This window comes from Chionomys nivalis, chromosome 24 (genome assembly GCF_950005125.1).
Source record: "Chionomys nivalis chromosome 24, mChiNiv1.1, whole genome shotgun sequence".
Taxonomy (NCBI): Eukaryota; Metazoa; Chordata; class Mammalia; order Rodentia; family Cricetidae; genus Chionomys; species Chionomys nivalis.
Window position 1 is genome coordinate 32,468,574 of NC_080109.1, and position 23,450 is coordinate 32,492,023.

The 23,450-nt window shown below is 42.8% G+C and overlaps 1 protein-coding gene across 2 annotated transcripts in view; it reads right to left on the bottom strand.

Moving 5' to 3' along the window:
* Intu (inturned planar cell polarity protein) overlaps positions 1-17,967 on the bottom strand; it is a 56,722-nt gene extending 38,755 nt beyond the window's left edge. For both annotated transcript variants that reach the window (XM_057757157.1, XM_057757156.1), the window contains exons 1-2: positions 17,754-17,967; positions 5,435-5,973 (exon numbers count right to left, since the gene is read on the bottom strand). In XM_057757157.1, coding sequence (XP_057613140.1) covers positions 5,435-5,973; positions 17,754-17,899 — 685 coding nt within the window. In that variant the 5' untranslated portion in view covers positions 17,900-17,967. The remainder of the gene's footprint in view (positions 1-5,434; positions 5,974-17,753) is intronic.
* Positions 17,968-23,450: the final 5,483 nt, after the last annotated feature.

A 23,450-nucleotide genomic window follows, 5' to 3' on the forward strand; every position in this document is an offset into this window, starting at 1 on the left:
ATATCCCAAACTGAAAAGTCCTGGACTCACGACACAAGGAAACAGCTGTCCGGATTACCGCAAGGGCCTAATGGAAAATGTGGTACATGCAGGGACTCATCTGAGGTTACTCCGAACATCAGTGACACAGCCAATCACCCAGCTTGGCCATTATGCTTCCCAACAGTGTACCATACCTCTGCCAACCATGAATATTTGAAGATATGGATATTCCCAGTCTCAGTGTAACTAAGGGGTACATGAACCCAAAGGACCAATGGAAAAATTTTAGCATAAACCAAATATTGCACTTAATAAAATTGAATCTAACCACTCAGACCAATAGTAATAAAAAAATCCAGCTGACATTTTAATTAAATCCATGTGGTACATGGCAACGTGCTGAGCTATTGCTGTGACCACTGACTGGTGTCTGCAGAACAGGCCTTTGTTCCACAGCTTCCGACGATACCGACATGACAAGCATGTTTCGGGCAAATCTTTACCATGGCTGCTCTTCAGATGCTTTTATTTATCTAATTTCAAAATCGAAACCACTACTAAAATCAAATTTTACTTTCAAACTATTGATGCACAACACAGCTGTTGCCCAAAGAGAGTAAGAGTCAATTTCTTCTGGGGTTAAACGTGAGTGATCCTGGTTCAGGAACTCAGATTCAGGGTGCCCCAAACGTGCTCTGCTGCGGAAGTGGTTACATGAGCCAGAATAAAATTCAGCTGTAAATCAGTGCAGGGGCAGTTACCAGATTTACTGTAGGGTCCGAGGTAGGTGGGCTGGCATACCTTCGGGGGTCTATGAGTATCACATACTTTCTGGAGAGAGTTTGAACTTGCTGGCTGGTGGAGGCTTCTGCTTCACTAAGAATACATTGCAAAAGCTCTAGCTGACAGTCAAAGGCTGGACATGGAACACTATGTGAGCCTAAAAGACAGATACGGGCTGGGCAGTGACTAGGGCAACGGCAGTCCAAGATAGCCTGGGTCTGCATCTTCAACACCCCAAATCTCCTCAATCGCAAAGTTCTAACCAGTCACTCAGCCTTGCAGAGTCTTCAGCCAAAGGTGTAGCTTTCTCTCTGGGATCTTCAGCTTACAAGAACATAATTGAAAGTAATATCAAAGCCCTAGCAAGCTGTGTTAACAAAACCACAAACACATCGATGGGACTGTCTCATCATTCCAGACTATATACATCAAGTCTTGTCCTTAAACCACTGCAGAAGAGAATCAAGAAAAGATTTTGTGAAAGACCAACTCTCTCCTCTCAGGAAGCCTTATACCCTTTGAGGAGGGTAGTGAGCATGTAAGTGGGCTAAGAAAGCCAACAGCTTCTGAACATCTTCTGGGCCTGGGTTCTGTCATCTTTTCAGGAGTATTTGTACAGTGCACAGCTTGAATGTCAGAGAAAATATCTCTCTCTCTTGAGCGCAGGTCAAGTCTGCTTTCTGTACAGTGTGACAAGGACACACACTGACTCTAAATGGAAAAAAATCATCAAGAAAAATGCCTCCACTGTGGTAGCTGAGAAGATGGTCACATAAAACTGTGACCTCCTTGTCCACAACTTTACTCCTCAGGAGACTGTCTAGTTCTGCAGAAATGTTCGGAACGGCTGCTGGCCTTATAGCTACAGCTATGACAATGTTTGAACATGGAGTCGTCTTTACTCTGTTCACGAAAATGAAGGATGAAATATTTTTATTTCAATGAGAAATAAATCCTTTGGTGCTGTCCCCATGTAGAGAAGCAACCAACACAGCAGGCCCACGAGACTGAGTGGGGATGAGAACAAGGGCCCAGGTCTGTCAGTGATGAACAGTTTGCTCCCGAGCAGCAGCTGTTAATGCCTCTGTCCCATTTCTGCAGAAGGAAATAACTATAGTGATGGCTTCCCAGGGAGGAGACACTAACATCCTGTCCTTGCAACAAACTGTGTGTTCTAGCCCCTCTCTTGTAGCCAGAAAGCATGAGAAGGGAAAAGCCATACGCCATCGGGGACAGAACAAGACAGGGATGCTGTCCATAAGAAAATCAGAAAGTCACGAGGAGTACAAGTAGGACTCCTGCTTAGTGCCTGAGAAAGGGCAAGAAGGAGGTACCACCCACGAAGAAGCCCCAGGTGGTGAAGATCCGCCTGAGGATCATTGTCATCCTGCCCGAAATGGTGGGCAGCGGGGTGGGCAGGAGCCAAGCTACAGGTAAGTTCTCTCTCCATCACCTGCGAGCCTGTGAAGCACAGCTGGCCTGGTACCCACTCCTCCTGCTTCGTCCTTTCCAAGAAGCTATTTATTATACAAGACCGAAGCTAGTTAGAATAGGATATTTGTACTTATTGTATATAATTTCATAGTAGGTTTAGAACTCTCTTACTTAAACAAAAGGGGGAGGTGTTGCGGGAGGTCCTTCCGCTCCTCCAGCCAATAGCCGCTGAGATACCAGCCCATTGGGGCATGGTCTCTCTCCCTTTAAAAAAGCGGCCACTTCCCTCCTCGCTTTCTTTACTTCCTGCTCCGGTTCGGCGATTAGACTTCTTCCTAATTGCGCAGAGGGCTGTTGTCTGGGGCGGTGATCTGTAAGTTTTTTCCCCTTTAAATAAATACCATCCTATTAATCATAATTCCAAACTGGTGTGGGATTGTTTATGACTTACGCCTTCAAAAAGACTCTAGTCCCAAGGGAAACAAAATCCAGTTATGACCAAAAATGAATAATATTGAAGAAAAAAGCCCCACCAAGGCAGCTTCTACGATGTAGGTAAGAGAGTAAATTCTATTTGCTCTGGTCTGAATGATACCAGTGGGCTACTGCTGATTGCCAAGCTTTCAGAGAATTCTTAGAAACAGAAATGTAGGCGAGCAGCAAATACTGGCACCACTCACAAAGGACGGAAGTCTCCGAGACCTAAGCAAAGAAAGTAAGTGCAGGATGGGTTCTGCTGTTGTGAAAGGACACAAGAGAAACATCACTGGCCTGTCTCACTAATGACAGGCGCACTTACAGCAGGCAAGCCACACTCACAGAGAGGCCAGAAAGCAAGATGTGTACATGCATATCGCCATAGTGGGGAGCTGTGCACAGCGTCCTAACTGCGTCACCTGGAATACCGAGACCGACAATCTCAGTTACTGATGGAACTGAGACCCTGAGACATTTCAAGTCATCAAATGCAGACACAGGAAGAAGATACCTTTTTATTTGCTAAGGAAAATTTAATCCAGGTTTTATGGCACACACCTGTAATCATAGCTTTTGGGATGTAGAGGCAGGAGAATCAGGAGTTCAAGGCCAGCACGGGGTACATATGTGAGGAAGGCTCAATGTGTTTATGTGCATACCCGATGTTTGCATGCAAAGCTAGCTTAGTAATGGTGCATGCCCTTGGAGTCTAATCTGAAAAATAAACAAATATAATGAGTCGAGACTTTCTAAGATGCGTTGTAAAATTTACACCTCCAGTATTAGAGATAATGGAGAAGTGTGTGTCAGGGGAACACACAGACACACAAAAACAACCCAATACATATTATAAAACACTGTCGACACTTTAAAATAATAGGTGGAAAAATAACTAAAGATTCAAAAACAAAATCCTCCTAAAGCTGAAAATACTACCTGGTATATAAAGAAGTATACTACGAGAACAGACTATGGGCAACAGCTTGGCCAGTGCCCCGGTCTTTCCTGATCACAAGCGTAATTGAGGGTCTTGAATTGCGATGAACAGCAGTTATTCTATTCAAGGGATCAGCCCTTGAAGTTCACACACAGTCTCTGCATGGGGCTGCTCTTTCTGGAGCTCCTCAAATCCATATATACCAACACGAACATTCCGAATTAAATGTTCCCATCCTCAGCTCTCCCCTGAGTAAGTGCAAAGCCGTTCCGCATGCACTTGGATCCAGACCACACGTCTGGTGGAACAGCACTATTGCTGCCTGCGTGTCTTCCTATACCTTCCATGCACTTCCTAAGCAGTCGGTAACCTTGCTGGCTTCCTTGATAAGGAGGCTTTCATCCATTAAAAGCTCCCAGAGCTACAGCAGCTAGGATGGATGCCAGTGCAAACAAACGAAACACTGGAAGGTCAATCCTTTCCCCAAATTCAATGTTCTATCCTTCTTGGGTGGCCTTTTCTCCATGAGAAGTGTGTGTGTGTGTGTGTGTGTGTGTTACATGCACGAGTGTATGTGAGTTTGTCCCTATGTACATGCAGAGGTTACTCAAAAAGCTGGAGTCTTCCTCTATCTTTCTTTCCCAGAGACAGGGTCTCTCCCCGAATCACAGCTGCTGCCTTGGCTGGGCCCCATCTCGCTGTAAATTTTGGAATCCATGCATTGACAGAGATCCGTCAGACATGTGCACTTAGAATTCGCTTTGTGATGCTGTCACGTCATCTGTCACACTGTGATGCTGTCTACTTCTGACGTCCTCTCCCGCTATTACATGAGCTCCTTTACACCAGCAGTCAGATCGTCACTGCAAACGTCGCACGCCTGACACTTAACAGTCAAATGTGTTCTGAATCAATGAACAAACAATGCGATTTAGACTTCAGGCCGGACAGATCTGAACATGTTTCTAAAACTCCTGTTTTGGGCTGGGCCAGCTGAGAAGACTGCGCACTTCAGGGCGGTTAAGAATGCGCTTCCAGAGCCAGCAAGATGTTCAGTGAGTAAACGCACTTGCCGACTAGTCTGGTGATGCCTAAGCCCGGAACCCATGATGGCAGGAGAGACCCACTCCCACGAGCTGCCCTCTGACTTCCACACATGCCAGGTACACGTGCCCAGGCACAAAGAAATAAATAACTGTAAAAAGAAATATATTTTCACATTTGATTAGTCTATCATTATAAAGTAGAATAAGGTCGCTAATTAGCTCACATGTTATATCACATGACTTAAAATCAGCAATGCAAAAATATGCATCTTAAAATGTTCAAAATAATTTGTATTTTTCCTGTCAAAACTGGGATATTTTAGAGAAGTGCCCTTATAAAGGAACTTACATATAATACCACTGCCATTAAAAAGGTCAATTGACAGTCTACAGCCACTCCAAGAACTTGGTGTCCTCAGTGCAAACATACAATTTAAAAGTATTTTTATTCATAAATTATATATTTTGCATTATGTTATTGGATGCAGCTGTTCCAGCCTAAATGATCACTGTATAATCAACTTGGTTTCTTCTCCTTGTCAGCAATCATAAGCAAGATGAAATAAAATTATACTATTCAAAACTTGAAGATGAGCTCTGCTCCCTGGTCTGAACTAGGTGCGTGTTTCTGTTACATGGAAGCAATCCTTTTAAGATCATTCGTACCGACTTTACTTAGAGGTTGTAAATCCTGCTTTCTACACTGTGGATCACAGGGTACTGCCCTTACCCACGCATCTCTGCAAACAAGGACTGGGGCTGCTGCAGCACTTACCAACCAGGACCTGGCCGCTCTTCATGGCAGAGCCTCCTGGCAACAGGCCATGCACCACAAGCCTCTCTCCATCGGCCGGCTTCCCGCTTCTCCTCCAGCTCCACTTGCTCTGATGGATGATTCCCACCAGCACTTCCAGGAGTTTGAGCTGCTCCCTGGGTTTGATGACCGTTAGCTTTTTGGGGTTGATATAGACAGTCACATCCTTGTACCGCTGTTGCACAGTGACCCCGGTCTTCTGGTTGGACTGATGCTTCAGAATGGACACCGGGCCACTGCCATTGCTGCTCTTTTTGTGGTAGCGCTTAGGTAAAAGTCTTTTGCTCTTCAGGATCTTGGTGAAGCGCTTGAGCTTGGGTTCATGCTTCTTTCTTTCTCTAGAGTCATCCTCTTCAATGATGACCTCCTTCTCACTGAACCTGACGTGGTTCACGGTCTGTGTCTCCGGAAGGAGGCTCTCCTCCTCATCCTCACTCAGTTCCAGGTAAAACAGCTCGCCATTCCTCTGCACACTGTCCAGCCACTCGGGCTCCAGATCACTGTGTGAGAGAGGAAAGGTCACCTGCATGGTCACCCAATATGAGAGAGAGAGAGATGGGGGCAGGGTTAGAGTTTTAAAGAAGGGGAGGATCAAACAGGCAGAGTGATACCAAAGAAAACCAATGAAAACGGAGAAGGAAAGAACTTACTTTTTCTAGAATCTATTGGGCTATACTTTAAAAATAAAACTAATTCAGGCTCATGCCTGTAATTCCAGCACTTAGGAAGCTGAGGCAGGAGGACGGCCGTGAATTCAAGGTTAGCCTGGGCTACACAGTGAGACCCTACCTCAAAAACCAAAACCAAAGCAAAGCAACAACAAAACTAATTCAGAGGCTGGGAAGATGGTTCGGTGGGAAAGGTACTTGCTGTGCAACTATGAGGACCTGAGTTCAGATCCCCAGTACCCACATAAAAAAGTTGGGCTCAGGGAAGACATTGCACAGTGGAGTCCACTGAATTAACATGTTCCTTCTAGGAGGGCAGGGGAGGCTCAGGAGATTCAAGAGATAAAGAAAATGCCACACATTTGGGAAAGTAAAACCTTGACAATTTTAGAAGACCCAGATCTACAGAATGAGCAGAACTGCTGGGGAAGAGACTCTAAACAGCAGCTGCCCAGGGGAGATGCTTGGGTCTGTGGAGCCGCCTACATGCTGTGCACAGTGGAGATGCTTGGGCCTGTCTACATGCTGTGCAGAGGGCTCTAGGGCTGCAGCTTCTGAGTCTCCATTCGTTCTGGGTGGCGCATATGCTTTTGAGGTATCCCTGCCCCTTGAAAGTAACCCCCTATAACTTCTGTTAGTGACCCCCACAGATCCTCACTGACTCACCAAGTCCAACACTGCTGTCTACTCTGCAATGAGTAAACACATATGCATTGTGTCTTCTGAGAAAAATCCCTCAACGACATGGTAGCACAGGTCTTGCTCCAAGGGCGAGCTCAGGTTCAGTGAGAGACTCTGCCTCTCAAAAAGTAGGGTCGAGTGCAATAAAGGCCCAGCAATATCACCTCTGGCCTTTACGTGTGTACATCTGGGCAAACATGCCCATAACACCCAAATGTGCTTGTGGACACACACGCTCATACACACACACACAGAGAGAGAGAGAGAGAGAGAGAGAGAGAGCACCAACCCAGCCACCGTGTGGTTATAGCTCACTTTGGACATCTCAAAATTCGCATTGGTCATTAAACGTATTGACTGAACCCACAGAAGCCAGCTGCCTGGAAAACACGGGTAAGCGTCCTATCTGCATGGGGAGCACTTGGGATGACTTCAGCTAGAATTAAGTCATGCATCATGTACTTTGTTTAGATAACAATTTTCAAAAAAGCGGCATTCATCTTTCCACAAATTGCAACCATGGCCGAAACCAGCCAGTTATAATCACAGTCCGCAATGAGCCTAGCTGTAACCTCTAATTTCTGCACAACGCCTCATTAGCAGCATAGTAAGGAGAGTAAAGCCACACTTTACATAATTCATCCTGTGGCCGTAAAAGAGGATAGATGGGAAGTCGGTTGTTAGGTGTCCAAATTATTGCCATTAAAATGGAAACAGCATTAAACGGCAACACCCATGCTGTGGCAATAAACTGATCGCCCTGTTCTGTTCTGAGGCACAGGCTGCTTTCCACGCTGCCATTCTTTGAAGTGACACTGGTTTGTCACCATGTGGGGAGAGTCTTAAGCTGAGTGCCCAGGCAGGAAAGGGTGTAATCTGTGTTCTAATCATCACCCAACAGAAGTCTCTTTTGCTTTCCTGAGTGTTTAGTAGCAACTCTGATTCTTATATTAAATTTTTGTCAAGTACTGCTTTCTGAATACCATAAAAATTAGTCCCCAAAATATCCTATTCTATCTCTATCGTGGTCTTTACAGATGGTTAGTACACACGGTCAGTATAGCTGGTTAGTACACATGGTCTATATAGCTGGTTAGTACACACGGTCAGTATAGCTGCTTAGTACATATGGTTTGTTTAGCCGTTAGTACACAGGGTCTATATAGCTGGTTAGTACACACAGTCTATACAGATGGTTAGTACACATGGTCTGTATAGCTGGTTAGTATACATTATCTGTACTGATGGTTAGTACACATGGTCTGTATAGTTGGTTAGTACACACGGTCTGTACAGATGGTTAGTACACATGGTCTGTATGGCTGTAGCTGGTCAGTAACACATGGTCTGTATAGCTGGTTAGTATACATGGTCTGTATAGCTGGTTAATATATACAGTCTGTATAGCTGGTTAGTAACACAGACTTTTCAAGTGTACATTAATCATAAAAAAGTAAAGCAATAGGTGGCTAAAAACACCAAAACTAACACTTCACTGGTCTAGATGGTTCCAAGACTTGGCATCACTTTAGATGCTCAGTGGTACTTAGATCACCAGGCACATATATCAGGTGCTTCAACCTCACCTCTCCTTAAAGTTAGTGTTTAGCATCTCACAGTTCTGATCTGAGGATTCCAGACAGCTGTGAGCCTCCTGGAAGCCTTTAGGTGACAAGTGAACAATAACCTTTCCTAAAATTAATTTATTTTTATTTTATGTGCATGGGTGTTGTGTCCCCGGGAAATGAAGTCACAGACAGCTGTGTGCTGCCATGTGTGCTGGATGGAGGGGAGGGCCTTGAACTTCCAGCAGGGCAGGGTACCCTGCCCTCTCTTAGGACTGGAGGGGGAGGGAGGAAGGGTGAGTGGAGGAGCGGGAGGGAAGTGGGAGGAGGGAAGGAAGTGGAAATTTTGATTGATATTATTTATAAAGTAACAAAAAAGAACAATAAAATAAAATAAAAAAGTACATTACTGCTGACTCTTGAAGTCACTACAAAAATGTGAACTGAAACAGCTAGATTTAATTCCTGCTCTAAAAGAGTTTTTTTTTTTTTTTTAAATATGGGTTCATTTTTGACTTAAAGAAGGTTGCAAAGGTGCTCCTGTGTTAACATCTTACCCAGCTGTTACTCGCTTGCCAGTAAGACGCTAACGCCGGCCTGTGAGCTGACTCCAGACTCCATTTCTGCTACCGCACTTCTATTGCCGTTCTGTTTGGGCTCCAGGATTCCACCCAGCAGATCGTGTTGCTGCTCGCCATGAGGTCTCCCTCATCTCTTGTGGTTTGTGAGTTTCTCAGCCCTTGCGTGGTCTCCCCCATCCACCTCTTGGTTAAGGCGATGTCTGCCCAATGCCCTGTTCTAGAGCCGTTGTTAACTCCTGTTTTTCTTTAGCTCCCTAACTCTCCACCACCATTTCCCTGTTATGCCTTCCATATGCATCATCATGGGTTCTTTCTCAGCTTCTCTTCCCCACAAAACAAAGGTTTCTGTTTGTTTTTTTTAACTTTGTGTTTTATTTATTATTATTGTGTATATTTGCAAGTGTGTATGTGCAAGTACAAATGTGCCATGTGGCATGTGTGAGAACAGAGAACTCTGTGGAGTCCATTCTGTTCTTCCACCATGGGGGTCCCAGGAATCGAACTCAGGTTGTCTGGCTTAGCAGCAAGCGGTTTTATCTGCTGAGCCATCCAGATATCACAGCAGTGTTTTCATTTACCACAGTGTAAATGTAACGTACTTGCTACATTTTCTGCCCATATGAATCTTGAGAAGATCCACACAGTATGTATCCTGACCTGCACATTTCCTCATTTAAGTAAAATGGATATTTGCACTATCCCAAAGAATTACATCCTCCTCCTCTTGAGAAAAGAACAGTGCATTTTCTCAAAGTGCTCACCGTGAACTTAAATGACAGCAGGCAAGTGTAGACACACAGAATAGAGAACTACACAAGGGGTGATGAGGTGATGGTTAATCTCACTGTCAACATTATGGGGTCTTGTATGGGGTCTTTCAACTGTATTTTAATAAAGACTGTCTAAAGATCTGAGAGTAAAGCAGTCCCACTGGTCAGCCTTACAGACCAGATTATGATAACATATGCCTTTAACCCCAGTAGCCACACTAGTTGCCATAGAAATTGAGAGGTACATGCTTTTAATCCCAGTGGTGCACATCTTTAATTCCAGCCCTAGAGAGGAATATAAAATGGGAGGAGACAGCTCTCAACACACAGTCTAATGCTGAAATTCCTGGAGACAGGATTGCCATCTCAATTGAGGTTGAAGTAAGAGTCAGTGGCTGACTGTTTTGCTTTTCAGATCTTTAGGTTGAACTCCAATTTCTGATCCTGAGTTTTTATTAATTGTGCTTCATTTGGCGCCTAACCTTTTGGGGTATGAATTCACAAAAATGCTGATTGCCTGAGGCTTTTTAGCCACCAGCCCAGGTCAGAGTTGGGATTAAAATTTCAGGTCTAGGATTTAGACCCAAACCTAGCCACCTGCGTTCAGGAGAAAAACTAGCACTTCCAGCTCCCATCTGCCCTGGTTTAACTTTCATGTAAAGATGGAAAATACACAGAGAATCTGGATACTGCAATTTATTGTATTCTCTTTGAATTGTTTGCTGCTGAGGAAGGAGCAACAGCTGCTAAAAGACATTTGATTATTAATGCTGCTGGATTAATCCGACCTATCTATTTTGAAAATGCCTTGACTTCAAAATTTAAGTCAAAAGATCTGTTACTTGGATAAGAGATTTTGCTTTTGTTTCTAAAGGAAGTGAGAGACTATAGATTCATTCCGGGTTAAGAAAATAAGGTTTGATCAAAATGTCTTGACTACAAAATTTAAGTAAAAAAATATGTTACTTTGGAGAAGAGGTTTCGCTTTTCTTTCCACAGGAAGTGAGAGGCTGTCGGTTTATTCTTGGTTAAGAAAAATAAGATTTGTTCAAGGAAGACCCCCTGATAAATCTCCAGTGGGAACAGATGACCCAGATGATCCAACCTTTCAGGATATGTTTATTGCAGTTTCCTCTGAGTTCTACATCTAGAACAACCTCAAGACTACTGATGATGAGATGATCCAGCCTCACAGAATATTCCAGTAAAGACTTGACCATAATCCTAAATTTTCTTTGGGTCCCCATAAGATTATCAGCATCCTCAATCAGCAGGAAGTAGCCTAGAAAACTACATCCACATCACCCACATTCCCAAAGAATGGATTATGGATGTTTGTTTTTGTTTAATGTGTTGGTTACAAGTTGTTATGGATAATGGTCAGGAAAAACTAAACAAAGGAATTTAGATTCAAGGTTCTTGTTTTGGAAAAAAAAAAAAAAAAGGCCAGGTGGTGATGGTGCATGCCTTTAATCCCAGCACTTGAGAGGCAGAAGCAGGAGGAGGATAGATCTCTGTGAGTTTGAGGACAGTTTAGTCTACAGAGTGAGTTCTAGGATGGGCTCCATAGCACTGAGAGCTCCATAGCTACTGTGGGCACCATAACTACTGAGAAAACCTGTCTTGAAAAACTAAATAGATAAATAAAAGAAAGAGAGAGCGAGAAAGAAAAGGAAAGAAGGTAAAGAAAAAAGGGATATAGATAATATAGATATAATAAGATAAAAAGGTAGTTTATTGAATATTTTTTAAAAGCAACTATTAGTTTTAAATGTTTTACACTGGTTTTACTTTTGTATATTTTATATAAATTTTGTATATTGATAAAAATTTGAGATTAATTTTGTTAAAACATACTGTACATACATTTCTAATCTTGTTCAAGGTATTGTACCTAGACAGCACATTTAACAAAGTAATGCAAATTTCTAGTTCTTAAAAATTATTATTACAAACTGTTTAGGATAATAAAGAAATATAGGTTATATATATATATATATATATATATATAACATAGGTTCTTTTTTTATGACAATGACTCAGGTCTGCTCCTGGCAGCACCAATCTACTTCAGAGAAGACAATGGGCATTGAAGAAACTCCACATGGAGTTTACTTTCTTTGTGGCAAAAGTAAGCCACTGGGCAAGAAAATGCCCCTGCCTTGACTGCTGACATTATGCTGTCCTAATTAGACAAGCAGGATACAAAATATCCTGCTTCACAGAAAAGTCTGTTGAATATGCTAGGCCTGTAGGCCGAAGATGGATGCCCCAGTGGTGCAGAGGAACTTTGGGTGATGGTCTAGGAAGAAAAGGTTGATTTCAGATCACAGTTCCAGAGGCCCAGAGTCCACCACAGTAGGGTGACATGGTAACAGGAAGGAAGGCATGAACAGCAGCAGGAAGCTGGCTGATCATATTGTATTTGCATACAGGAAGCAGAGAGAAACAAGAAATAGGGTTAGGCCATAAACCCTCAAAAGCCCACCCCCAGTGACATACTTCCTCCATCAAGGTTTCATCTCCTAAAGGTTTTATAACTCACCACCCCTGTCACATGCCTGTGTCTATCTGGATTAGGCTAGCCTCTGGGTATGCTATGACTATCTAGATTAGGCTAGCCTCTGGGTATGCTATGACTATCTAGATTAGGCTAGCCTCTGGGTATGCTATGGCTATCTAGATTAGGTTAGTCTTTGGGTATCTTATGACTATCTAGATTAGGTTAGTCTCTGGGCTTGCTATGACTGTCTAGATTAGGTAAATCTCCAGGCATGCCTATGAGAGATTATCTGCGTTGGGTTAATTGATGTACAAAGATCTACTGCAAATGTGGATGGCACCATTTCACGAGCTGGGGTTTTGGACTGAATAAAGGGGAGAAAGTTGGCTGATCATTAACTGATCTCTGATCCTTGACCATGGATGAGAGGAAACCCACTGCCTCAAGTACACACTACTATAACTTCCTCCCATGAAGAATTGTTCTCCCAAACTATAAGCCAAATAAGCTCTTCTTTCTTTAAGGTAAGCACATTGTTACAGCAAGAGACAAGCATCTAATACATCAGGGAATTAATATGAATTCTGTCTGCCATATATGTTCAGTAGGCGTCAGTCTGCCTGAGCTTTTCTGTGGTCCCCTGATAACATCTGAATTTCACCTCTGATAGTCTTCCAAAGGAAAACCATCATGTTAGATGCTGTAGCAGCTTGAATGTGGCAACCTCAGGTGGTCTGAAGTTTTTCTGGCCTCAATCACCATGGAAACAACAGAAAAGCATGTCTGAGAAGATGGAGAAGCAGCTGAGCCCACAACTAAGCACTCATTGTATGTAGTATCTTTCTGCACCAGGAGCGCAGCTCCACTGCAGCTATGACGAGAATGACCCCATTCCTACTGCACATCCTGCAGGCAATGGGCACACCTACATGTAGGAATATGATCTAATGTGGGAAGAATCAAAACCACAGACCAGCAGCACATTCATGCTTATGCTAGGCTTTAATGTACTTTTATTTTATTCATTGTGGGATGAAATCTTGCTATGTAGCCCAAGCTAGGCTTAGAATTGCAATTCTCCTGCCTCTGCCTCCATAGTTCTCAGGATGACAGGCATGGCCCACTGAGCCTACTGCACTTTTGAAAATTCATCTGTCCAGAGAGCAAACTGAATAGCTGAAACACAACCACACACACACACACACACACACACACACACACACACTCCTAGAAGGCAAAAGGTAGAGAAATTAAGAAGAAGCCGACAAGGATCTAGGAAAAGGTAACATTTGAGTGGAGCCCTTCGGTGATGCTGACAAGTAGAAACAGAAAAGAGGTTTCAAAGCCACGGAACAAAATGTAAAACGTTACAGGTATAAAACAGCGGGTGAACATTTCGGTGCAGTATAACCAAAGTAGCTCGGAAGATGAAGGTGGGCACTGCGGAGATGGTTCATTGGTCAGAGAGCTTGTTCCATAAGCATGAGGACCAGAAATAGAACCCAACAGGTTGGAGGGAAGATGGCCACTTAGGCTTGGCACCCCAGCACTGTGAGGTGTGAACAGGAAGATCACTGGGGTTTGTGGATTACCAGTCTACCTCCAGGTTCAGTGAGAGACCCTTTCTTTCTTCTTTTAAAAAATGTATGCACTTATTTTACATCCTGACTGCAATTCCCCCTCCTCCTATTCCTTCCTCCATCTCCCCTCCACACCCCACAATCCCAATCCACACTTCTTCTATTACTGTTCAGAAAGGGGCAGGCCTCCCATGGGTGTCAACAAAGCAAGAAAGTAGTTTAGAATTATGCTGTCTTTTAAAGATTTATTTTAAATAAATACATTTTTACTAATTCTTTGATAATTTTACAAAATTGTGTTCTGATCATAATCACCCCAACTCCTCCCCCTAACTATTCCCAGATGCCCTTTCACCTCTATCCCCACAACTAGAAAAAAGAGATGAACCACTGTAGGACCAATTATTACCCCAAGAAAAAGAAGGTAAACGAAACAGAAACTAAATACATCTTTATAAAACTCTGGAAAACACGAAGGCGCCCACGGCGACAGAAAGCAAGTGGCTATAGGGAGAGGGGGGCACGTGGTCTCAGACACGTGGGGAAGCAGCCGGATGAGGCTTAATGTGTCACACTGATGGATGTATATGCAGGTTTGCACAGCTGCCTCAGAAAGTGCCTGAAAATCTCAGGCAGGATTTAAAGGAGCTATTTGCTTTCTTCTCTAGCCAATTTTATTTTAGGTAGAAGTTTCTCGGCTTTTTCAGCTAAATCTATTTTGCTGTCACTCCTCTTCTTGCCCGCCAGCCCTAGTTACAAAACAAACAATGACAAAAAAGCAAAACAAAATCACTTTAAAAAATTAAAAATCAATGTCATAAAGTCAGCAGCTTCTGGCCAACATGAACTAATCAATGTTGCTTCGATGAAATGGTAAGTGCAGACCAAAGCAAGGAAGCCTGGCATCATTGCTAAGAAAAAGCCTGGCTTCCATTATTTAAGTCTGAAGCAGTCAGTGGTTCCCTTAACCCAATTCTCCCAACAGTTTTGTCTCTGAAGCCTTCCTGAGGTTTAGACATAACAGAATCAACCTAAAATCTCCCTCTATTGTAACAAGCCTAAAACAAATCTATTAAAAGAATGACCTGGGGCTAGAGTAATGAATCAGCAAGCAAGGGCGCTGGCTGCCAAGCCTGATGACCTATGCTTGATACCTTGAGCCCACATAGTAGGATTAAATACATCCAAGTAGTCTTCCGATCTCCATACTTGTGCTATGGAAACTGTAAGTAAGCATGCACGCACACGCACACACACACACACACACACACACACACACACACACACTAAAATAATTTTAAAACCCTACCATAATGTTATCTTAAAGCAATTCCATCTCAAAATTAATAAACTTACTGACAATCATATGCAGGTCACTCTGCATTTTAAGCACAAACATGCATGAAACCGTAACTTGCAAAAAGATGAGTCAGAGAGCAACTGGAATCCTGAAGTCCAGGATACATAAAATATCTTTCTTACTAAGTTTCATGGAGACCACAGAGGTGACAGGTGATTCTTAGCTCTCTGATTCGATGAGAAAATTTCAGGTCCACAGTCCTAAGCCTTCCATCAGAACAGTTCTTCCCAGAGTAGGATGATCCAGTTTGCACTGTGCTGGTTGCTTAAGGCAGTAAATACCTAATATTTTAACAAGGTTTGAACAAAAGTTTCCCAGGACAGGTTGACAATTCTACCTTCATGTTACACACATCAATAAGAGACAGGCATAAAAATCAGAATTTTGGTAAAACTCAAAACAAGGACCAAAGGAACACTTTGCATAGGGGTGTATGATCAGGAAAAGGACACTAGAATATTCGGAGTGATTGATGAATGACTAGTAAACACATAGATACAAGCATTCTGAACATGAGACACTTAAGTTTTCATACTACAAGGCTGGTTCTCAGGTTTCTCATTTTTAGTAGATCCCACTGGATGCTGGGTGCCCTGTCAGGAGTGAGTCTGGATTTCTAGAGATAGCATTCCTATGCCCATAGGAACACTACACATGGTGTCTAGGCTAACATGTGTGATTAAAATGTGTAGAAACCGAATGTGGGAATGTCAGTCTAAGGCTTCCCAGAGCACAACTAAATAAGGTTCTGTATCAGCTCCTCCTGGGAAACTCATGAAATAACCGAGTCCCAGTTAGTGTTAATTGCCAACTTGATACAACCTAGAGACACTCTCAACTGAGGAACTGCCTAGATCAGATCGACCTGTGGGCAGCTCTGTGGGGAACTGTCTTGATTGTTAATTGATGTAGGTCTCTATCCACTGTGGCCCTGAAACTATACAAGAAAGCCAGCTGATGGACTGGGTCTGAAAAAGCATGGGATAAAACCGGACTCGCTGAACATAGCGGACAATGAGGACTGCTGAGAACTCAAGAACAATGGCACTGGGTTTTGATCCTACTGCACGTACTGGCTTTGTGGGAGCCTAGGCATTTGGATGCTCACCTTACTAGACCTGGAAGGAGGTGGGAGGTCCTTGGACTTCCCACAGGGCAGGGAACCCTGACGGCTCTTTGGGCTGATGAGGGAGGGGGACTGGGGAGGAGAGGGAAATGGGAGGCGGTGGCGGGGAGGAGGCAGAAATCTTAAATAAATAAATAAATAAATAAATAAATAAATAAATAAATAAATAAAAGTCAGCTGAGCGAAAGCGTGCCTGTGCCTACCCGTACCACCCTCCACGCTTTCTGACTTGAAGCTTTGGTTTGGAGGGATTGTTATAGAATAAAGAGCAAGCTGACCTGTCTTTAAGGCCCTGCCTTGACTTCTCTTAGTAATGAATGGTAACCTGGAATCGTAAGCCAAGTAAATCCTTTCTCTTCTAACTTGGTCATAATTTCCTATCACAACAACAGTCATGAAACTAGAACAAACCACAAATTTCTAAAGCACTTTTAAGATGACAATGATAACTTACAAAAAGTTGATATTCTCACATTTGTTCAAAATTTTAATACAATCTATCCCTATTAAGCTTCCAGAATGGATTTAAGCAGGGTTTTCCTTCACTTTTAATGACAAAAAAAAAAAAAGGTGTTATATACTGTTCGTTGAAGATGCTGTAACTGCTAGTTCTAACCACACATAAAATGTTATCCTAAAACTATGGATGACCAGTGGCCTGAACGCTTCCACTACCAGGCATTCACTGTAAGTCACCACGGGCTTTTCCAAGAAGTCCTTAATCCACAGCAACAGGTAGGGATTACTTAAAAAAATAAAATACTGTGAATCAAAATAACTCATTCATGGTATTACCAATAATTCTGACTTGAAATAGAAAGCTCTGGGGTTGAATAGAAAAAATACAGCATGAATATCCTGAAGCCAGGGAGGCTGTCTCAATAGTGAGGTGCTGAGGAGACGTCCTCCCTGCTATCTATTTCTTTCCGTAAGAGGAAAACCTCTCCAGAGTTTAAAATAGTTGCCTTACAATATGTGCAGTGTTTCTTCCCTTGTAAGTACGCAGAAGTCTGCAGGTGGAAAGGAACCTCAGAGGTTGGGTGCATTTGCTGCTCTTGGAGAAGACAGGAGTTCAGTTCCAAGCACCACACAGTGGTTCACAACCACTGGAAACTCTAGTTCCAGGGATCCAGCGCCTTCTTCCGGCTTCTATGGACACTGTACTCACGTGCACAAACACACAAAGACACATAAGTGGACACAATCAAAAATAATAAAAAGTAAATCTTTTTTTTTTAAAAAAAAATGCGCCAGAGTCCACGTCACAAGTAAGAAGGCAGCACTGCAGGACAGGGTTCAGGAGCACCACAGACATCCTTCACAGAGCACAGAGCCCACCGGGGAGGCGGGCACCGCAGCAAGCCGACCAGCGCCGCGCTCCCGCCCGCAGGAGCTCCGGGCCCAGGACCCGCAATCCCGAGGACGCGCCATCCCCGGGAGCCTTACGTGTCGCTGCTGGCTGAGGAGCAGGAGTCCAAGTCGCTGGCCCCGGCGTCGGAATCGCCCTCCTCCTCTTCCTCCTCCTGTGAGGACAGGTCTCCGGGGAGCTCGGCCGGGCGCCCACGCGAGTCTCGCCACGCGGGGTCCGACATCGTCACGAACGCGAGAGCTCCTGGTGGAAGCACTCAGACCCCAGCACCAGTCAGCCGCACCTCCAGCCGCGCCGCCATTTTGCCAGGCCGGGCCACGTGACTCCGATGTTCAACTGCGATTGGCTGAAGCGCCGGTTGCCCGGGAGACAGAAAAGCTTCCCGGTGAAGACGCGGAGCCTTGAAGAGAGCCAAAGAGTACTTCCCACAGGCTGTACACTCTCTGCTCCGCGTTTCCTCAAGCACAGAGTGAGGCAGACTTTCTTTTCCCCCTTTTCCTTTTTTCCCTTCCAGGCTGAGTATTTTACAGTTTGTACTTTGTCCTGTTTTCTTTTTTTCTAAATTTTTTAAAATTGTGATCCGAAAGGATGGGTTCCATTTGGTCAGGTTTGTTGTTGTTGTATTGACAGAGCCTTAGAGATAAAGAGCTTTTGCATTCACGCATCCCTAGGTGCTAATGCAAATATTTCAGTTCTTCCTTTTTAAAAAACAATTTTTATCTGTGATTTGTTAATACTTAACATCAAGTGTTTTTAAGGTACATAATAGCTATCACTAAGTCATTCATTGCCAACTCAATTACGTTCAGTCTCAATTCATATACTATGCTAAGTATTTGCATACAATGAAGTAAACAGTTCTCTATAATTAAATAAAAAATTGAAACTTAGTGAGGTAAGAATGGTTATGCAGCTAGCGGGCAACAAAGTCAACCAAGAAATTAACTTTAATTATTACAGCACACTACATTTTCTCCTCAGGAGCCTCTTCTCCAGGTTTCATTTTCCAAGATCAGCCAAGTGAGAAAGTATTATATGATAAGTTCTCAAAGTGAGCGATGTGTTCTAGATTGCACATCACTCTGGGTCATGATGAAATCTCACGCAGCCCTGCTCCCTTCTCTTGGTTCGGTGTATGCACACCAGCATATGCAACTCACCCACTGGTCCCTTCTAGTAGCTGACTGGTTAGAAGACAAGTCATCAGGGTGTCAGTACCACAGTGATTGTGTTCAAGTACGATGACTTGTCTTGATGCAATATCACTCTGCATTAGAAAAAAAATACTTCTTTTCCACTCCTAATATACCACAATCAACAAAGAAGATGCCTGTGACCTCAAACCGTATGGAGATGTCTCCCCACAAGCAGGCAGTGGACACCAGCAGTGTCCAACTATTCAGTAACTTTAATATGGCTGGAGATGCTCAGATCCCACATGTCGAGGGATCATTCCCAAGACTGCCGGCCCAGCCTTACCCTTAAAGATGGCAGCCACAGGCTCCAGCTTGTTCTTACTTGTCTACTGCCTACAACATGAGGTTCCCACAACTCTCTCCTTAAATTTGAATAATCTACTTGAGTGGCTCACAGATCCAGGGAAACCCTTATCGTTACCATTTTATTGTGCATCATTACAAAGACTATAGATGAAAAGATACACAGGGTGAGGTGCGGGAGAAGGAGTGCAGAAACTTCACCGTCCACTCTCTGAGAGCCTCCATAAGCTCAGCAATCCGGAGGGTCTCTGGACCTTGTCCTTTTGGTTCTTATGGAAATGTAATCACATCAGCCAGATTGCTAACAGGCTGCACAGAAAGACTCAGCAATGCCTGGGTTTATCTATTCTTCTGTATTCTTTTTCTAGGATGGGGCAGGATCCCTCTGGAATGACAAGTGTCTTATGACCTACTGTCAGATAGGGACAAGTCACTGTATTAAAGAGGCTTGCTATAATCATTATATTTATGATAAAACGTATATACTTTCCCACCACTACAATTTCAAACAATCAGATTTGCCTAAGATTTCCTTCCAAAATAAAAAAGTGCTTTAGGCACCTGCTTGATAAGTTAGCCATTTGTTTATTGTTTGTTTGTTTGTTTGATACAGGGTCTCACTGTGCAGCCCTGGCTGGGCTGGAATACACTTTGTAGGCCAGGCTGACCTTACATTCACAGAGACTGGCCTGCCTCTGCCCCCCAAGTTCTGGGACGAGAGATATACACAGCTATGCCTGGCTGCATTTCTTCATTTTTAAAACAACCTAGTAGAAGCTTTCTTTTCTTTTTTTTTTTTTTTAAAGTAAAAGACGTAAAAGACATTTAAAAATATTTTATGTTATATGTGCGGGTGTTTTGCTTGCATGTATTTCTGTGTACTAAGTGCATGTCTAGTGCCCTCAGAGGCTAGAAAAGGGTCCCAGACCCCTCTGGAACTTGAGTTCCAGACAGTTGTGAGCTGCCATGTAGCTGCTGAGACTCTAACCTAGATTCTCTAAGAAGAGCAGCAAGTGCTTCCAACCACCATCTCCCCAGTCCTATAAAAGACATTTTCATTAACAAAATATCCAATTTTCTTCCCTCAAGCAATAGTCTATAATTTCTATGACCATCTATTAATTTTACACCGTGCTCATAAACCTCATAATGTTTTACTCCACTAGAGGATAGAGTCCAAGTTCTGTTACAGTCTTTAAAATGCTTTTCCCAGTTCAGGCTGGGGATGCAGCTCATTTGTCAGAGTGCTTATGTAGCATGCAGGAAGCCGTGAGTTCAATCCCCAGCATTATATAAACCAGTTGTAGTGGTGCACATCTGTAGTCTCACCACTAGGGAGACAGAGGCAGGAGGAGCAGAAGTTCAAGGTCATCCTTGCTTTCGTAGAGAAGTTGAGGCTTGTCTGGGATTCATAAAACCTTTTCTCGGAAACATTTTTCCCTACATCAAATAACTGAGTATCACCCAGGAGTTAGATCCTTCATTCCTATTATGTATTAACCTCATTAAGGAAGTGTGGCCAACATGTCTGATCAAAAGGAATCCGTCACAACTTACTAACGGTACAGTTTTTGAGACCTTGCCCCACATCAACAGGATCAGAATCAGCAAAGGAGAAGCCTATAAATCCCTGTTGTTGTTTTTTTAAGATTTATTTTTTCCTTATGTATACGGATGTGTTGCTCGCATGTACACCACGTGTATGCCTGGTACCTGAGGAGGTCAGGAGAGGGTGTTGGATTCCCTATAACTGAAGTTACCGATGGTTGTAAGCCACTATGTGGGTGCCGGGAATCAGACTGGGTCCTCTGCAAGAAAAATAATTATTCTAAACCATGAGCCATCTCTCCAGCTCCCAAATCTGTTTTAAGTGAGGGCCCTGAATGGTTTGGAAGTCTTGGGAAATGATGTCCTAAGCTTTGCCCCAGTCCTAACGGGACAGGATGGCTGGTACTTTTGAACACTCTGCCACCACTCCCACTTGTTGAATTTGAACCTAACTGACTGTCTCTGCATCTCTCCACAGAACCACATCTGCACACCCCCTGCACGTCAGTCTCTGCAAGCTTCACTTTCCTGTTCTGTACATTCACTGCACGGGACTGTTAGGAGTATAGTGAATTGATTCGTGTGAAATACCTGATGCAAGACTTTTCAGTAGACTGAGTCATTCTGTAGACATAGGCAGTTCTCTTGATGCTTCTGCAGGATGCATTTGTTCAGGTACAGTACAACCTTTACAGTACAACAATAGCTCTCTTTTTAAATAGCATTCCAGATACACCTACCCAAGTCAGAAGTCCTTTTTTCTGTCTTCACTCAATCAATATTCCATGCATATACATGTATGTATATGTTTGTGTATGTATATGCATATGCATAAATGTCCCCAAATGACAGTCTCCTCGAGACATGATGACATGACTGGCTGTCCCTTCTATAAACTTCTCTCCTTTCACAAACTTGACTCACAGAAAAGAAAAGAAAGAAAAAAAATTCTCCATAAAAGTATATTGTAAAAAATTCCTCTTAGTAGACACTCCATATGCCAGCTTCCTGGACTAATTAAGTTCCATGTGTTAGCTTAATATAAGAGAGAGAGAGAGAGATAATATATGTGTGTAATGGACCTTGCTTGATCTTTCATACCCACATACAATATAACAACAATTATTTTTATTCTTAATTTAATTTGGGGGGATGTGGTATTAGCAAATTGTATCTCTAACTTTATTAATTTTTAATATCCTTGTATGTGTTGGGAAAGGATGGAGAAAGAAAAAGACAGTGGCATCAGGACCTTGTGAAAATACTCTGTTAGTCCAAAGACTTAATAATTAGAAATCACAAGAAAACTTTAAAGACTTAGACTGTGGTATTTTCTCATTTTCTATTTTTGACTACATAAAAATTGAAGCCCAAAAATGTTTGGTTTAACATGTAGGATACACAAGGTCCCAATTTCCATAGATTACCATCTCAATTAGGCAAACAATACAATTCAGACATAAAATACTCCAGATAAGAACATAATTAAATATTTACCATCGTTAGCAGGCTCAGGGGCTCTTTATTTAGTAGCTGGAGAAACCAGCACTGAGAGATAAATGAAAGCAGGGCTACGGGAGGTGATGTTGAGTTAAACCACAGGGCACGAATTTATGTCAGGGAGCTTTGTCAGGAGCTAATCAATATTACCCTAAGTGTGAACATAGGACTATGCTTTATGAAATGAGCAATAATAGGTTTAAAAAATATTGATTTTTAAAATGATGATAGGTCAATAAATATTTAAGATACTGTGACTTTCTAACGTTGAGTTTTCCAAAATTGAAGATAGAATCACAATATACAAAAGACACTCACAATGCTAAATTCATGTAATGAAGTGACAGTCTGAAGTTTTAATTTCCTCATATGAAGTTGGAATCCCTTGTTCATATGTATAGCACTTAATTGTGATAAGATCATTTAAATGAGAATAGAGCACAGAGGAGGCTCTAGAAGCAGGCTGGGTAGCTCAGTGACAAAACGCTTCTTTATCATGTGTAAAGCTGTAGGTTCAATCCCCACTTCTGCAGAAAGCAAACAACGGGAATAAATTACTTCCCATTCGGTCACCCAGTAGCAGAAGCAGATGACACCACTCGCGCCCCCAGCCCAGTTGGTCCAGTCTTACTTGTCTTCATTCTCTATCTCTACTTACAAACTATAAATGCATTTGTTGAACTATTCTGCCACCAGTTTCTTATGCATATAATGAATTTTAAGCTGTTTAACACCCCTTTATCCTGTCTCGCCCCTTCCCTGCTAGAACCCTTCTTCTCTAACTCTCAGCTCCAACTTTCAAGTCTTTGAGTGTGTGTGCAACCCACTGGGTTTAAGTAGGGTTGTCTACATGAGCAAGAGATGTTCCTAAAAGGAAGACATAGAAATGTTGCCAATACAACTTTAAAGCACAGATGATGGTCTGGTTAATGAGACGGACAATAAATGGATGGATATGATTTAAAGGGTGTTTCTATTATATCTATACAAACCTTTGTATGTGTCAGCAAAAGGGATTTGAAAAGTACGAATGTGTGTGAAAATATATCCCCATCAAGTGAGAGAGGAACTTCGATACAAGGTTTTAAACAGGTGTTTTGAAAACACAAAATGACAATAAAACACAAAATAATAGAACACCAAAAAATCAATGCAATACAAAGATGAGACTTTCGTAGTCTTTTAAAAAGAAATCCCTGTGAGCCGTGGTCCTGACAAACTGTGTTT